Source organism: Balaenoptera physalus (genome assembly GCF_965194825.1).
Source record: "Balaenoptera physalus genome assembly, chromosome: 17".
Lineage (NCBI taxonomy): Eukaryota > Metazoa > Chordata > Mammalia > Artiodactyla > Balaenopteridae > Balaenoptera > Balaenoptera physalus.
Genome location: NC_138895.1, coordinates 12,047,208 through 12,063,200, shown reverse-complemented (window position 1 = coordinate 12,063,200; position 15,993 = coordinate 12,047,208). Strand labels below are relative to the sequence as shown.

General features: G+C 39.9%; 2 protein-coding genes across 5 annotated transcripts in view; one reads left to right on the top strand and one right to left on the bottom strand.

Moving 5' to 3' along the window:
• Positions 1–15,170, top strand: part of LOC309646918 (uncharacterized protein) — a 366,785-nt gene extending 351,615 nt beyond the window's left edge. The window contains exon 6 of the transcript XR_014255648.1: positions 13,253–15,170. The gene's annotated coding sequence lies outside the window, so the exon portion shown is untranslated. The remainder of the gene's footprint in view (positions 1–13,252) is intronic.
• Positions 6,146–15,993, bottom strand: part of MTFR1 (mitochondrial fission regulator 1) — a 65,904-nt gene continuing 56,056 nt past the window's right edge. For all 4 annotated transcript variants that reach the window (XM_082433711.1, XM_082433713.1, XM_082433714.1 and 1 more), the window contains 3 exons: positions 15,177–15,429; positions 8,591–8,759; positions 6,146–7,740 (listed from right to left, as the gene is read on the bottom strand). In XM_082433711.1, the coding sequence (XP_082289837.1) occupies positions 7,672–7,740; positions 8,591–8,759; positions 15,177–15,429 (491 nt within the window). In that variant the 3' untranslated portion in view covers positions 6,146–7,671. The remainder of the gene's footprint in view (positions 7,741–8,590; positions 8,760–15,176; positions 15,430–15,993) is intronic.

Genomic DNA, 15,993 nt, shown 5'->3' with positions numbered 1-15,993 from the left:
GCCCTTTGTTCCCACGGCGGGAACCTCAGGCCTTCGTGCAGGTACTAACATACTACTCGTATTTATTGGCCTTTTAAAAGTCAAGTAATGAGAAATGGCCACTTAATACTACTTTTGGTATCAGCGTAAGAAAGGTACCACTGGGCCTCTCCGGGATCCTCCCAAGTCCATTTCATTAGAAGGGATACGTGTAAACTTTGAACTCAAACATAGTCATTTGCATAGAAGAGTGATGTTGGATAGAAATACAGTGTGAGCCGAGTCAGTGATTGTCAATTTCCAAGGAGTCACGTTTAAAAAAAGGAAAAAGAAACAGCTGGAATTAATTCTAATAATATTTATTCCAACATATCCAAAATATTTTTTCATTTCAATATGTAGTCATTATAAAAAACTATTGAGATGTTTTACATTCCTTTTTCTGTTACAGTCTTTGAAATCTGGCGTGTATTTTATGCTTACAGCACGTCTCAGTTCGGACCAGCCATGCTTCAGGTGCCCGGTCTCCACATGTGGCTCGTGGCCACCACGCTGGACAGCTGGGTGCAGGAGTCTGATGGTGGTGGAGCCGAGGGCCACCTCGGGAAGGTCAGCTGGCCACTTATATGAGGAGTATCATCTTGGCAAAGCTGACGCATCCAGTGTCTGATAAGGAAACTCGCAAGCTCAAACACCTAGTATGTCAGCACATGGAAAGTAGAACTGTATCTCATAGCAAACTCACATTAACCAATTTCACAGAAACTGATGGTTTTTTTTAAGTGTTAATAGTTTAATTTACAGTGAGAAATATAACTATCAATCATTCTCTCCCTTTAGGCAGACGTTCTCGGGAAGCCAAACGCCGATCAGCCGGTTGCTTGAGCGTGGATTTTGAGCAAGGGAAGCAAGTCGCCTCACGCGTCCTGCAGGGACGGACCTGCTGATACTCGTTTGTGGACCACGGTTCCCCTGAATGAGGTTACAGATTCTCTGCCAGGAGCTGCTTCTCCACGCCTGCTTGATTGGCACATCCAGCAGACACGTCAGACCTTCAGCCTTGCATCAGCTGAGCCTGCCTGGGCTCCATCTGCCAGCGTATGATTGCTTTCTTCTTCTCTGACCTGTTACATGTTTCTCACTGTTTGATATTCAGAGGATTATCTTCTTACTGCCAGTCTCAAGGGGGAGACACCTGAGTATTGCTCCCATCTCCTGCCTACACATAAAATAAACCCACTGCAAAGATATGTTTTGTTACATGTATGTGGTATTACCCGTCTATAGCCCTGCTTCTTCAACAGGACCTATATTCTTTGAACATTGGTTTTCTAGAAAAATTTGAGGAAACAGTACAGTAATTTAGAAGGTCACATGTTAAATAAGTAATTAAATATTATGGAAGAGAATGCAAAATTCACAAATTTTTAAGATAAAACAGGAGACTTCAAAGAATTGTTGAGCGTTGCAGCAGCCCTTTGGGGCTCTGGGCCAGCCCTTAGTCATGGGGGCAGCTCCTCTGCTCTAGGCTAAATGTCCTCGGAGAGGGAATTGTGGTAAGCCTTAGCTTAGCAAAAACAATCTGGTTCCTGGTATGTGCACTCCGTAAGTGTGGTGGTTTATAATGATCCTCTTTACATAAAAGAAGTAAATATTTTATGTCCTTTGTCCAACCTGGGAAATATGTTTGTACCTTAGGTACAGGTTAGAGGTGCAAATAATTCTTTGAAGATTCCTATGACAGCCTCTCTTTCCAAAAATCTTTCTTGACTCTTAAAGCTTCCGATTTTCTTAAAACTTTAAAATTTTCACATTGGAGGTTTACAGTGTTTTCATGTGTACTTTTTTAAATGTATAAATATTTTGTTTAAATCTCCTCCCAATCAGTATCTCCTGCTTGGGACAATGACCGACAGCTAATCTGCATTCAGTAATGTTTTTAAATAAATGTGACATTAATCACCATACTAGCAGCATATATTTGAAACACGTAGTTATCCAGATATGTGCAAGACTTACCCTGAGCCATTCCTTGTTTGCTAAGGATTTGCAGACAACCTGTGTCCTCTGGAAGGCCCCCAGTTGTCCATTGTCTCCAGGGGAAGTAACCGCTACTTGGGGTGGACTGCCGGGGACGCACAGCCGTCTCCTCCACCTTCGTGTCTCTTGTACTTAGCATAGGGCTAGCGTAAACTGTGCCGTCAGTAAATGCTGAACAGATTAACTTGGTATTGTGTTTCCTTTTTAGCTATCAGTCTATCATCATGAGCAATTATGTGGAAACTAGTCTGTCAATGCCGAAGTCACGTGGTCACAGTATCCGAGTTCCTGTTGTGTGCAGAACTGCACTGGATGTAATAAAGGTACTAAAACTAAATACCGAGACGGAGTCTGTTCTCAAAACGTTTGGGTGACAAAATGATGTGTGGAAAGCATCTGTTATGTAATATGGGAGGTTTCTATATTGCACAAAGTGAGTGTAAAGTGTTGGGGTATTGTTGAGAATGAATGATTTTGTTGGGTTCATGATGAAAATGACACCATTTCCAGTAATTATTGAATCTTATTAACATCCGTGACTGGTAAAATCATATAGCTTTCAAATTTGATTCTAAAATATGTCTTAGATGTTCACTGTGATACTTTTAGTAAAATACTAATAACTTTTATCAATCACAGTAACATTTTTTTTTACTTTTACAGCTATGCTAAGTTGTCCTGAACCTATCCTGAAGTCTGGTAGAATGGCCAGGGAAAGAGAAACACCCCCATTTTTAATATTAGATTCTTTTTAGCTGTATTTTAAAACTGAAGCACTATTGGTTTACTGCAACTTTCCACTGGTCCCATCAATAGTCTTGTTAAGAAAGTTCATCTTATATTACATTTATGTTTAAGCTATGCATTGTTTGAGATTTTTGAGCATAAATTTGAAGTGTTTCTTTACTGTTGAGCCGCGTCCTATAAAGAATCGGGAGGTTGCATGGTATCCCAAGGTGCTTTATCTTTTGCAGAAAGTATCATAAAGGAATGTGTTTAAAGCTCCTAGTTGAACATGTACAGAAAACAGTTTCTGAATTTCCATCTAAGAATCCTCACAAGATAGGGGTTAACTTTTCCACTGTAGGGGACAGAGTCTCCCTCAGATCACTGCAGGGTAACTGGAGCTTTATCTTGAGGATTCATGTTCATGATAATGAGACAAACCCTATGAAGGCTGCAGAAGCAGAACCTGGGGTCTAAGCTCTCTGAGATGTAACTTCTTGCTGCATCTGCTTCTTCCCACACTTCTGCTCCTCTTCCCGTCTCTTCTCTACCTTGGAGTGGTCTGCTTGGAAAGGCAGTAAAGTTTTTAAAGTGTTGTCTTTATGGCTAGATAGACTGTGTTTATTAGGTCTTTTGTATGTATTAGCGAGTCACCTAATCTTTTGAGTGGCTTCCTAACCTGTAAAATGTCTGCCTCGTAAAGGTAAAATAATGTACTGACAACAGTTCAGTCTGTGTCCTTGTTCATGTCCTCATCATCTGTTTTGTATAAACTGCTCGTGGGCACACCTGTACCTCATGGCATGCTTACTTGAGCTCCAGGTGCCAACTGTGCCCTTCTCTCAAGGTTTCCTATTCAGATTCCCAAGGGAGGATCTGGACCAGCTTGTCAGGGCTGCGTCCTGAGTCACAGATGTCTCTGCATTAGCTGGTGCTCTCCTTGCAGAGGGCACTGCGTTAGAGAGATCATCGTGCAGAGGATCACGTGCTCTCCACGTCACTGCTCACACCTGCGTTACACAACAATGTCCCACCACACCTGCTTCTCACCCTTTTTCATCCTCTGATAGCAAGCATGACTGGCCAATGAAGAGGGGACGGCTCCTAGGCCATGTGAACAGAAAGCTGTTCACAACTCTGGTAAAAATCCTGTTGTGAAGAGTGTCTTTCTCCCCAAATTCTGGCTTTTCCAGCTGGGAAGACAGCGGTTAGGAGGGACTGGACTGCCCTGTAACAGCCGTAGCAGTTTGGGATGGAATGGGAGGCACTATTTGGATCGTCTTATTTAGTTTCCTGGTGATGTCTAAATTACACTCATGTTATTCTCTCAGCTTACAGAAGGAGCTCTCTGACCTTTAGAAGAGGCTGGAGAATCTTCCAGGGGAGAGAAGTTTGAGAAGCTCCAGGTAGAGGAACATTAAGTTTTCCAGTCCCTACCAAGTGGACTAAGGACAACAGCTTTCAGGGAAACATCCAAGATTTCTGGATCCTTCCATGGGTATGCTATTTTTATTATCCTATCTGTTCTCAAGTGATCACACTAGTACGAATGAAGAACTAGCCTGCTTACAAGGTTTACAAGGAAAAACTAATAAGAATTTTAAGAAAAAGGCTCAGTGGGGTAGCTCAGAAGAATGCTGACTCTAGGATGAGAAGGGGGAAGAGGACTCGGGAATGGCTAAAGGCTCATGGGAAAGATTGTGACAGTAACAGGCAGAACAGTGATACTGTTGTAAAACCAAGTGCCTCCTTCTGCCTGGCAATCCCAGAGCTGGTGCTACTGGGCTAACACCTGCAAGTTTAAACTTGTATCTGCCAGATCTAACCTACAGAGAGGAGTCACCAGAGGATGGTTTGTCTCCAGTAGTTGTTACCTCATGTTTTCTTCCTTCACCACTGAGGCACAGACTCATAGGAATTCTTAATACAGCAAGAGGACAGCGGACTTCCCTGGCGGTCCAGTGGTTAAGACTCTGTGCTTCCAAAGCAAGGGTTGCGGTTTCGATCCCTGGTCGGGGAACTAAGATTCCCACATGCCATGCAGTGTGGTCAAAAAATTTAAAAAAAGAAAAAATGACAGGATTCTTCTGCAGAAAGACCTATGACTGGGAAGACAACCAGAACTGAAGACTAAGACCTACCGCTCCACCCAGGCCTGTGCACAGAATGACACCTTTTCCAGGTGCCAGGAACGTTGGAGAAATCCGTCTACTGGGAACTACAGTGACCTTGTGTAAAATAATGTAATAACTTATTTAGCATGCTGCCATTCACAGAACGTGTTCAGAATCATTATTTAATCCTAATTTTTTGAACTGAGCATTATTCCCATTTTAAAAACAGGTGTGACTTGGCCAGGATCACATACATGGTCATGTTTAACTCTGGTCCAGCAGCGCTCTCTGACTCACACTATGTACACAGTTGACCCTTGAACAACACAGGTTTGAACTGCATGGCTCCACTTACACGTGGACTTGTTTCAATAAATAATATAGTACCTGTATTTTCACTTTACAGATCTTTAAATTACATACGGGGAGAAGTTTGTGTTTGACCAGAGATCACAGTACGTGGAGTCAAAGAAACTAAGGTTTGAGTCCTGATCCTATCCAAACTGTTTCAGCTTCCTACCCACCCTTGGGTGAGTCATTTACCAATTCATTTGTTGTTGAGGTAGAGAGAGCAATGCGTGGATTTTCGACTGGGGATGAGAGGGAGTCAGTGCCCCTAACAAACACCCATGTTTTCTTTCTTTTTTTAAACTTTGATATGAACCAATTTTAAAGTCTTTTAATTGCATTTGTTACAATATTGCTTCTGTTTTATGTTTTGGTTTTTGGCCAGGAGGCATGGGGATCTTACCTCCCTGACCAGGGATGGAACCCACACGCCCTGCATTGGAAGGTGAAGTCTTAACCACTGGACCGCCAGGGAAGTCCTGCCCCCCACGTTTTCAAGGGTCCGCTCTATAAGAGTGAGTCCCTAGACTAGTCAAAATCACAGGAGAGAAAACATTACACCAGTTATTTAACTTTTTGAGCCTCAGCTGTAAAATGTAGACTTTAACTATTTTTAAGATCTTTCACTTCAGGTAATGTGTTGCGCGGGAGAACCGGAAACTGAATGAGATGGGTGAAGGGGAAGATGAGGAAAAGAGCTTTCACCAGTCCTAGAGGTGGATTATAGGCTTGAGAACCCTGAGGAAACTCATCCCCAGTGACTGCCTTTCTCTTTTTAATGATGAAGTAAGTCCCTTTAAGAGAAAGATGAATGAGAGGTGATATATTTTAGGCAATATATTTCCACTTGAAAAATGCAGAAAGCAAGTAATTCTAAAGAAGCTGCATGTATAATATAAAAGAATCTTGCCTATTGTGGGGGAAAAAAAAGGAAAGCATTTGTATAGGCATTATGGCCCAAGGAAAGTAAAAGTTTATTTCAAAACAGTAACTTCCTTGTAATTGGAGCACTGCCCAAAATTCAATACTGATACAAATATACATACTTTGACCTCCTAAGAAATTTGTATCAGGCGAATTTTCTGAATTCCTTTTAAAGGCAGAAGTTTTAAACCATAGAAAACAATCAGAAACAATATAACAACATGTGTAAAATAAGCCACAGTTCAAAGTTAAGCTGAATAACCAAACCATGAAAATTACCTCCAACTAATATTTGCTATTATTTAGAACACTGCACATATTTTCAATAACTTAAAAGTGTCTTCACATCTCCTAATCCCCCCAGGAAGTACAACTTTATTTTCACTAGATTTAAATAATACTTCCAAATATTTACTCATAGTAGGTTCTGACATTAACTAACTATGTGTGTTTAACAGAAATATAGAAAATCATGAAGATACATGCAGCATTTAAAAATGATCACTTGTAGCAATTCCTTAGAAGTCGTAGAGGAGAAAGGCAGTTGTCTACTTCCTAATAGCACCTAAGGTTTATGCTACATAATGTAATTCAGCAAAACAGCATTCTGACCAATGATAAGCAACTTACAGAAAATTCTTTTGCCTATTCAATGTTTCATTATAAAGCTACTATTCTGACCAATATTAAAAATTTTTTAACTCCATTATGCTGACATTTCCAGAAGTATTAGCATTACCAAGTTCTCTCCATGCCATTTCTTAAACTGAAAGAAAAAGATGGTACATTCTAGTTTTTACTTTAAAAGAGATTTAATTCAATCATTTGATTCCTCACTATTTGAAAACTACATTTTCTTCCTCAGCACTGGACGGCGCTACAGTGACAACAGTTTCCATGATCCTTGACTTCCCTCTTTAAAGGAAAGCATTATGGAATTTCAGCAGCAAACATGAGCAGGTTCCTACTCAAACCCCGTCTCCAATCCAAGAAAACGTGAGAGAGAATCTAAAAAGTTCTGTTCAAGGTAAGAAGAAATTCCAATCTCAAAAACATTTCACTCCAACAACCTGGTTATCCCAGCTGCTCCATCACTGAATAGAAATGATCACTGAAAACAAATGACACTATCAGCACCCTCGTCACCCCCTTGCTAAATATTATGTCCTGTTTTATATCCAAATACATGCACATAAAACATTTGTACAGATAAATTAGTGTTAAGAATTAAAAACTCACATCTACAAAGGTCCTTTCTTTGTTCTGAAATCTATATTAATTGTTTTCCAGACTGGAAATCTAAACATCGTGGCTACACATTAAAAACATGTCAGAATATAAATATGTTATGGAAAACTTCAGAACGGACCTCCTCTTAAAAGCAAACAGACTTAGAGTGCTTTTGTTATAGCTTAATCCTCTGAGACTTAAAAAGAGACACTAAATTCAGGTGTTTACCAAACAGTGTTGATTTCTACTAGCCGAACAGCCCTAATCCACCAACAGCTGAACTAGTAGGATAGTCTCCCTCAGCTCACTATTAGGAAGTTGAAACATTTTCGATTAAAGCCTTCATTTTTCCTGTAGACTTCAACATGTGTGGCCCAAACTAGAAAAAAAACAAAAAAGACACTGGTTCATGTAACAGTAATGATATGCCCCCCTCCCAATCATGGATCAAAGGTATGTTCTTCCTGAAAAACCAAACAGCTAGGTAATATTAAAACCTTTATGAATTGACAGGTTGTTATAAACATGACATAGCAAAAGAGTGAAAGACAAAAGAGACAACAAAATTAACAATATTATGCCCTAGAAAACTATAATTACCTTAGCAAGAGTCTAGCTTAGTCCAATTTTACTTCTCCGAATAAAAGAAGGAAGGTACAGAGTTTCCTTTTCAATGTCTGAAGAGTTTCAAAGATGCTAGAATTTCTAAGATATCTACATCTCTGGAATAGATAAACACATATCCCCCATGACAGTACCCTGAATAAAGGTAATGTATAAATTAAGATATTTGAGAGCTTCCATGAAATCTGCTCAGTCTCCACCTTTGGCATGCCCACAGCCTGCAAGGCCCTGGTCAAATGTCTCTCCCTCTTCAGGAGACTTCCTCACAGGTGCCCTAAGAGAAAATGATCTTTCCTTTCTATATCACAGCATTTTTATTGTCCTCAGATACAAATTTTATTGTAATGAATTTCACTTCATTATACTTAAATAAAACAGCATGGAAAATTTAACATAGGAGACACTAAGCAATGAAACCAGGGGTTAACTTTTGCTTCCTTCTCTGTGTTCTTCTATAATAGGTAATCTAGCTGTAGGTAGGGACTAAATCCTGTAGCACACATCCTTTTGAATCTTGCAGGCGAACACAGCTGAATGGCTTGCGGTGTGCCGCAGTGAAGTGAACTACCAGGCTGTACTAGGAGAGAAGTCTGCCCAGTACTCACCAACACTCTTTCTGAGGTGGCCTCTGATTCAGACTTTGGAATTCCTTTTTCAACTTCACCTTGGCTATCACATCGATACCGATAAGCAAACTTCTTTTTCAGAGCCTCTGCTATGAGGGCAGCAGGGTCAGAAACGTCCACCGGTTTGGGCTTTGTATCTTCTTCTGACCTGAGAGAAATGAACATAAACCAAGGGGGCGCTGATCCCTCCGGGAAGCACACGGGGAACCTGACAGCACTTTTCTGGCGTCAGATACACTTGACAAAGACACTGACACATACTGATACAGCAAAGTGAAAACCCTAGATTTAAGGCTCGATGAAAGAGCACAAAGGTGCCCCAATGAACAGTCACTCAGATCCTCTCAGGAGCAGAGATTATGTGCTCCTTCAGGGCAATTAGGGTTCCATTCTTCTCCGAAAGCCTGGTGACTACCATAGCAGGGACATGACAGAGCTTCACTGGATGAATGACTGCACAGTAACGAAAAGCCTTCAAATGCAATTGGGAGAGAAACTGGAAAGTTACCTGCAAGTGTTTATTCTGCTAATCTCTTAGGCTCCTGTACACCATTAACTATCTTTTTTAAATTAAAAACTTAGAGCTACTCATGTAGTCATGTTATAAAACAAAGTTCTCAAGAACCCTAGTACTTGGGAGATTGGTTCAAGATGGCAGAGTAGAAGGACGTGCTCTCCCTCCTACGAGAGCACCGGAATCACAACTAACTGCTGAACAGTCATCAGCAGGAAGACACTGGAACTCACCAAAAAAGATACCCCACATCCAAAGACAAAGGAGAAGCCACAGTGAGACGGTAGGAGGGGCGCAATCATAATAAAATCAAATCCCATAACCGCTGGGTGGGTGACTCACACACTGGAGAACCCTTATACCCCAGAAGTCCACCCCCTGGAGTGAAGCTTCTGAGCCCCATGTCAGGCTTCCCGACCTGGGGGTCCAGCAATGGGAGGAGGAATTCCTAGAAAATCAGACTTTGAAGGCTAGAAGGATTTGATTGAAGGACTTCAACAGGACTGGGGGAAACAGACTCCACTCTTGGAGGGCACACACAAAGTAGTGTGCGCATCGGGACCCAGGGGAAGGAGCACTGACCCCACAGGAGACTGAACCACACCTACCTGCTAGTGTTGGAGGTTCTCCTGCAGAGGCAGGGGGTGGCTGTGTCTCACCATGAGGACAAGGACACCAGCAGCAGAAGTTCTGGGAAGTGCTCCTTGGCGTGAGCCCTCCCAGAGTCCACCATTAGCCCCACCAAAGAGCTGGGTAGGCTGCAGTGCTGGGTCGCCTCAGGCCAAACAACCAACAGGGAGGGAACCCAGTCCCAACCATCAGCAGACAAGCAGATTAAACTTTTACGGAGCTCTGCCCACCACAGCAACAGCCAGCTCTACCCACCACCAGTCCCTCCCATCAGGAAACTTGTGCAAGCCTCTTAGATAGCCTCATCTACCAGAGGGCAGACAGCAGAAGCAAGAAGAACTACAATTCTACAGCCTGTGGAACAAAAACCACATTCACAGAAAGACAACATGAAAAGGCAGAGGACTATGTACCAGATGAAGGAACAAGATAAAACCCCAGAAAACAACTAAATGAAGTGGAGATAGGCAACCTTCCAGAAAAAGATTTCAGAATAATAATAGTGAAGATGATCCAGGACCTCGGAAAAAGAATGGAGGCAAAGATTGAGAAGATGCAAGAAATGATTAACAAAGACCTAGAAGAATTAAAGAACAAACAGAGATGAACAACACAATAACTGAAATGAAAAATACACTAGAAGGAATCAATAGCAGAATAACTGAAGCAGAAGAACGGATAAGTAACCTGGAAGACAGAATGGTGGAATTCACTGCTGCAGAACAGACTAAAGAAAAAAGAATGAAAAGAAATAAGACAGCCTAAGAGACCTCTGGGACAACATTAAACGCAACAACATTCGCATTATACGGGTCCCAGAAGGAGAAGAAAGAGAGAAAGGACCAGAGAAAATATGTGAAGAGATTATAGTCGAAAATTTCCCTAACATGGGAAAGGAAATAGCCACCCAAGTCCAGGAAGTGCAGAGAGTCCCATACAGGATAAACCCAAGGAGAAACACGCCAAGACACATAGTAATCAAATTGGCAAAAATTAAAGACAAAGAAAAATTATTGAAAGCAGCAAGGGAAAAACGACAAATAACACACAAGGGAACTCCCATAAGGTTAACAGCTGATTTCTCAAAAGAAACTCTACAAGCCAGAAGGGAGTGGCATGATATACTTAAAGTGATGAAAGGGAAGAACCTACAACCAAGATTACTCTACCCGGCAAGGATCCATTCAGATTCGAGGGAGAAATCAAAAGCTTTACAGACAAGCAAAAGCTAAGAGAATTCAGCACCACCAAACCAGCTCTACAACAAATGCTAAAGGAACTTCTCTAAGTGGAACACAAGAGAAGAAAAGGACCTACAAAAACAAACCCAAAACAATTAAGAAAATGGTCATAGGAACATACATATCGATAATTACCTTAAACGTGAATGGATTAAATGCTCAACCAAAAGACTCAGGCTCACTGAATGGATACAAAAACAAGACCCATATATATGCTGTCTACAAGAGACCCACTTCAGACCTAGGGAGATACAGACAGAAAGTGAGGGAATGGAAAAAGATATTCCATGCAAATGGAAATCAAAAGAAAGCTGGAGTAGCAAAACTCATATCAGATAAAATAGACTTTTAAAATAAAGAATGTTACAAGAGATAAGGAAGGACACTACATAATGATCACAGGATCAATCCAAGAAGAAGATGTAACAATTATATACACCCAACATAGGAGCACCTCAATACATAAGGCAACTGCTAACAGCTATAAAAGAGGAAATTGACAGTAACACAATAATAGTAGGGGACTTTAACACCTCACTTACACCAATGGACAGATCATCCAAACAGAAAATTAATAAGGAAACACAAGCTTTAAATGACACAATAGACCAGATAGATTTAATTGATATTTATAGGCCATTCCATCCAAAAACAGCAGATTACACTTTCTTCTCAAGTGCGCACGGAACATTCTCCAGGATAGATCACATCTTGGGTCACAAATCAAGCCTCAGTAAATTTAAGAAAACTGAAGTCATATCAGACATTTTTTCTGAGCATAATGCTCTGAGATTAGAAATCAATTACAGGGAAAAAAAACACAAACACATGAAGGCTACACAATACGCTACTAAATAACCAAGAGATCACTGAAGAAATCAAAGAGGAAATCAAAAAATACTAGAGACAAATGACAACAAAAACACGACGATCCAAAACCTATGGGATGCAGCAAAAGCAGTTCTAAGAGGGAAGTTTATAGCAATACAATCCTACTTCAAGAAACAACAAACATACCAAATAAACAATCTAACCTTACACCTAAAGGAACTAGAGAAAGAAGAACAAACAAAACCCAAAGTGAGCAGAAGGAAAGAAATCATAAAGGTCAGAGCAGAAATAAATGAAATAGAAACCAAGAAAACATTAGCAAAGATCAATAAAACTAAAAGCTGGTTCTTTGAGAAGATAAAATTGATAAACCATTAGCCAGACTCATCAAGAAAATGAGGGAGAGGACTCAAATCAATAAAATTAGAAATGAAAAAGGAGAAGTTATAACAGACACTGCAGAAATACAAAGCATCCTAAGAGACTACTACAAGCAACTCTATGCCAATAAAATGGACAACCTGGAAGAAATGGACAAATTCCTAGAAAGGTATAACCTTCCAAGACTGAACCAGGAAGAAGTAGAAAATATGATCAGATCAATCACAAATAATGAAATTGAAACTGTGATTAAAAACCTTCCAACAAACAAAAGTCCAGGACCAGATGGCTTCCGAGGTGAATTCTATCAAACATTTATAGAAGAGCTAGCACCCATCCTTCTCAAACTCTTCCAAAAATTGCAGAGGAAGGAACACTCCCAAACTCATTCTATGAGACCTCCATCACCCTGATACCAAAACTAGACAATGATACTACAAAAAAAGAAAATTACAGACCAGTATCACTGATGAATATAGATGCAAAAATCCTCAACCAAATACTAGCAAACAGAATCCAACAACCCATTAAAAGGATCATACACCACGATCAAGTGGGATTTATCCCAGGGATGCAAGGATTCTTCAATATATGCAAATCAATCAATATGATACACCATATTAACAAATTGAAGAATAAAAACCATATGATCATCTCAATAGATGCAGAAAAAAGCTTCTGATAAAATTCAACACCCATTTATGATAAAAACTCTTCAGAAAATGGGCACAGACGGAACCTACCTCAACATAATAAAGGCCATATATGACAGACCCACAGCAAACATCATTCTCAATGGTGAAAAACTGAAAGCATTTTCTCTAAGATCAGGAACAAGACAAGGATGTCCACTCTCACCACTATTATTCAACATCGTTTTGGAAGTCCTAGCCACGGCAATCAGAGAAGAAAAAGAAATAAAAGGAATATAAATTGGAAAAGAAGTAAAACTGTCAGTGTTTGCAGCTGACATGATACTACACATAAAGAATCCTAAAGATGCCACCAGAAAACTACTAGAGCTAATCAATGAATTTGGTAAAGTTGCAGGATACAAAATTAATGCACAGAAATCTCTTGCATTCCTATACACTAATGATGAAAAATCTGAAAGAGAAATTAAGGAAAAACACTCCCATTTACCACTGCAACAAAAAGAATAAAATACCTAGGAATAAACCTACCTAGGGAGACAAAAGACCTGTATGCAGAAAACTATATAAGACACTTATGAAAGAAATTAAAGATGATACAGACAGATGGAGAGAGATGCCATATTCTTGGACTGGAAGAATCAACACTGTGAAAATGACTACCACCCAAAGCAATCTACAGATTCAATGCAATCCCTATCAAATTACCAATGGCATTTTTTATAGAACTAGAACAAAAAATCTTAAAATTTGTATGGAGACACAAAAGACCCCTAATAGCGATAGTGGTCTTGAGGGAAAAAAACGAAGCTGGAGGAATCAGACGCCCCGACTTCAGACTATACTACAAAGCTACAGTAATCAAGAGAATATGGTACTGGCACAAAAACAGAAATATAGGTTAATGGAACAAGATAGAAAGCCCAGAGATAAACCCACGCACCTATGGTCAACTAATCTATGACAAAGAAGGCAAGGATATACAATGGAGAAAAGACAGCCTCTTCAATAAGTGGTGCTGGGAAAACTGGACAGCTACATGTAAAAGAATGAAATTAGAACACTCCCTAACACCATACACAAAAATAAACTCAAAATGGATTCGAGACCTAAATGTAAGACTGGACACTATAAAACTCTTAGAGGAAAACATAGGAAGAACACTCTTTGACATAAATCACAGCAAGACCTTCTTTGATCTGCCTCCTAGAGTAACGGAAATAAAAACAAAAATGAACAAATGGGACCTAAGGAAACTTAAAAGCTTTATGCAAAGCAAAGGAAACTACAAACAAGACGAAAAGTAAACCTCAGAATAGGAGAAAATATTTGCAAATGAATCAGTGGACAAAGGATTAATCTCCAAAAAAATAAACAGCTCATACAGCTCAATATTAAAAAAACAACCCAATCCAAAAATGGGCAGAAGACCTAAATAGACATTTCTCCAAAGACATACAGGTGGCCAATAAGCACATGAAAAGCTGCTCAACATCACTAATCATTAGAGAAATGCAAATCAAAACTACACTGAGGTATCACCTCACACCAGTTAGAATGGGCATCATCAGAAAATCTACAAACAGCAAATGCTGGAGAGGGTGTGGAGAAAAGGGAACCCTCTTGCACTGTTGGTGAGAATGTAAATTGATACAGCCACTATGGAGAACAGTATGGAGGTTCCTTAAAAAACTAAAAATAGAACTACCGTGTGACCCAGCAATCCCACTACTGGGCATATACCCAGAGAAAACCATAATTCAAAAAGAGTCATGTACCACTATGTTCACTGCCGCACTATTTACAACAGCCAGGACATGGAAGCAACCTAAATGCCCACTGACAGACGAATGGATAAAGAAGATGTGGTACATATATACAATGGAATATTACTCAGCCATAAAAAGGAACGAAATTGAGTCATTTGTAGAGACGTGGATGAATCTAGAGACTGTCATACAGAGTGAATTAAGTCAGAAAGAGAAAAACAAGTATCGTATATTAACGCATATATGTGGAACCTAGAAAAATGTACAGATGAACCAGTGTGCAGGGCAGAAATTGAGACACAAGTGTAGAGAACAAACATATGGACACTAAGGGGGGAAACTGGCAGGGAGTGGTGGTGGTGGTGTGATGAATTGGGAGATTGGGATTGACATGTATTCACTGATGTGTATAAAATGGATGACTAATAAGAACCTGCTGTAGAAAAAAAATAAAATTCAAAAATTCAAAAAAGAAAAGAAACCTAGTACTTGGTTTTAGGCATAAAAAATCAAGGGAAGTGAGAAAGAAGGCAAATGTATCCTCACCTTTTTACTGACCGAAGTTTCACGCTGTTCATGTCTTTAAGGATCTCCAGCATATTTGGCATATCAGATTTCTTTGGACTGCTCTTGACTGAAGTCTTTCCAGCACAGGCGTTTTTCTCTCTTCGATCTCTAATCAGATCAATAGCAGATGTGCTTTGGTGGAGCCCTGACGGAGGGAGGGGAGGTGGCGGAGGGGGAGGTGGCGGGACAGAGGGTGGCGCTGTGGCAACGGATGCCGTAGATTCTAAGTCACCTACAGAAACAAGGGAAAGTCAGTTTGATCCTGCTGGTAATAGGCAAATAAACTATTTTAAAAGCAACATTATGTTAAGGACTTTATATCTGAAAACAGTATCCTTAAAAAGAATCGAAGTTATGTAAGTAGAAAGGAAGTTTCAGTTACTTGGTTGGAATCTAAATGCCTGCATCTCAGTCACTGTATCATTTAATCCCAAACTCTCCAGATGGAAACATTCCATTTAACTTAACAGGGCACTTTTGTGATCTCCAGTGTTCAAGTCTGACTGCTGCCAAGTGTGTAGCTACTTTTAGATGAAACAGAGCATCTGTACTGCACACTTAACTATCTTCAGTATATACAGTTTGACAATTTAGTACTAGAGTAACTATTTGAAAAAACCATTTGAAACATTTGTGGTTCATTTTAAGTATATTTACATAGAAGATTTATTGAGCATTAACTAGAATGTGCATTGACCAAAGTGTGTTTAAAGTTTTAGATTTACTGTTGAACAAATTTCTGGGAGGGAAAAAAAAGTTATAGTTAATTTCCAAAACAAGAAGTAACCAAGAGTTA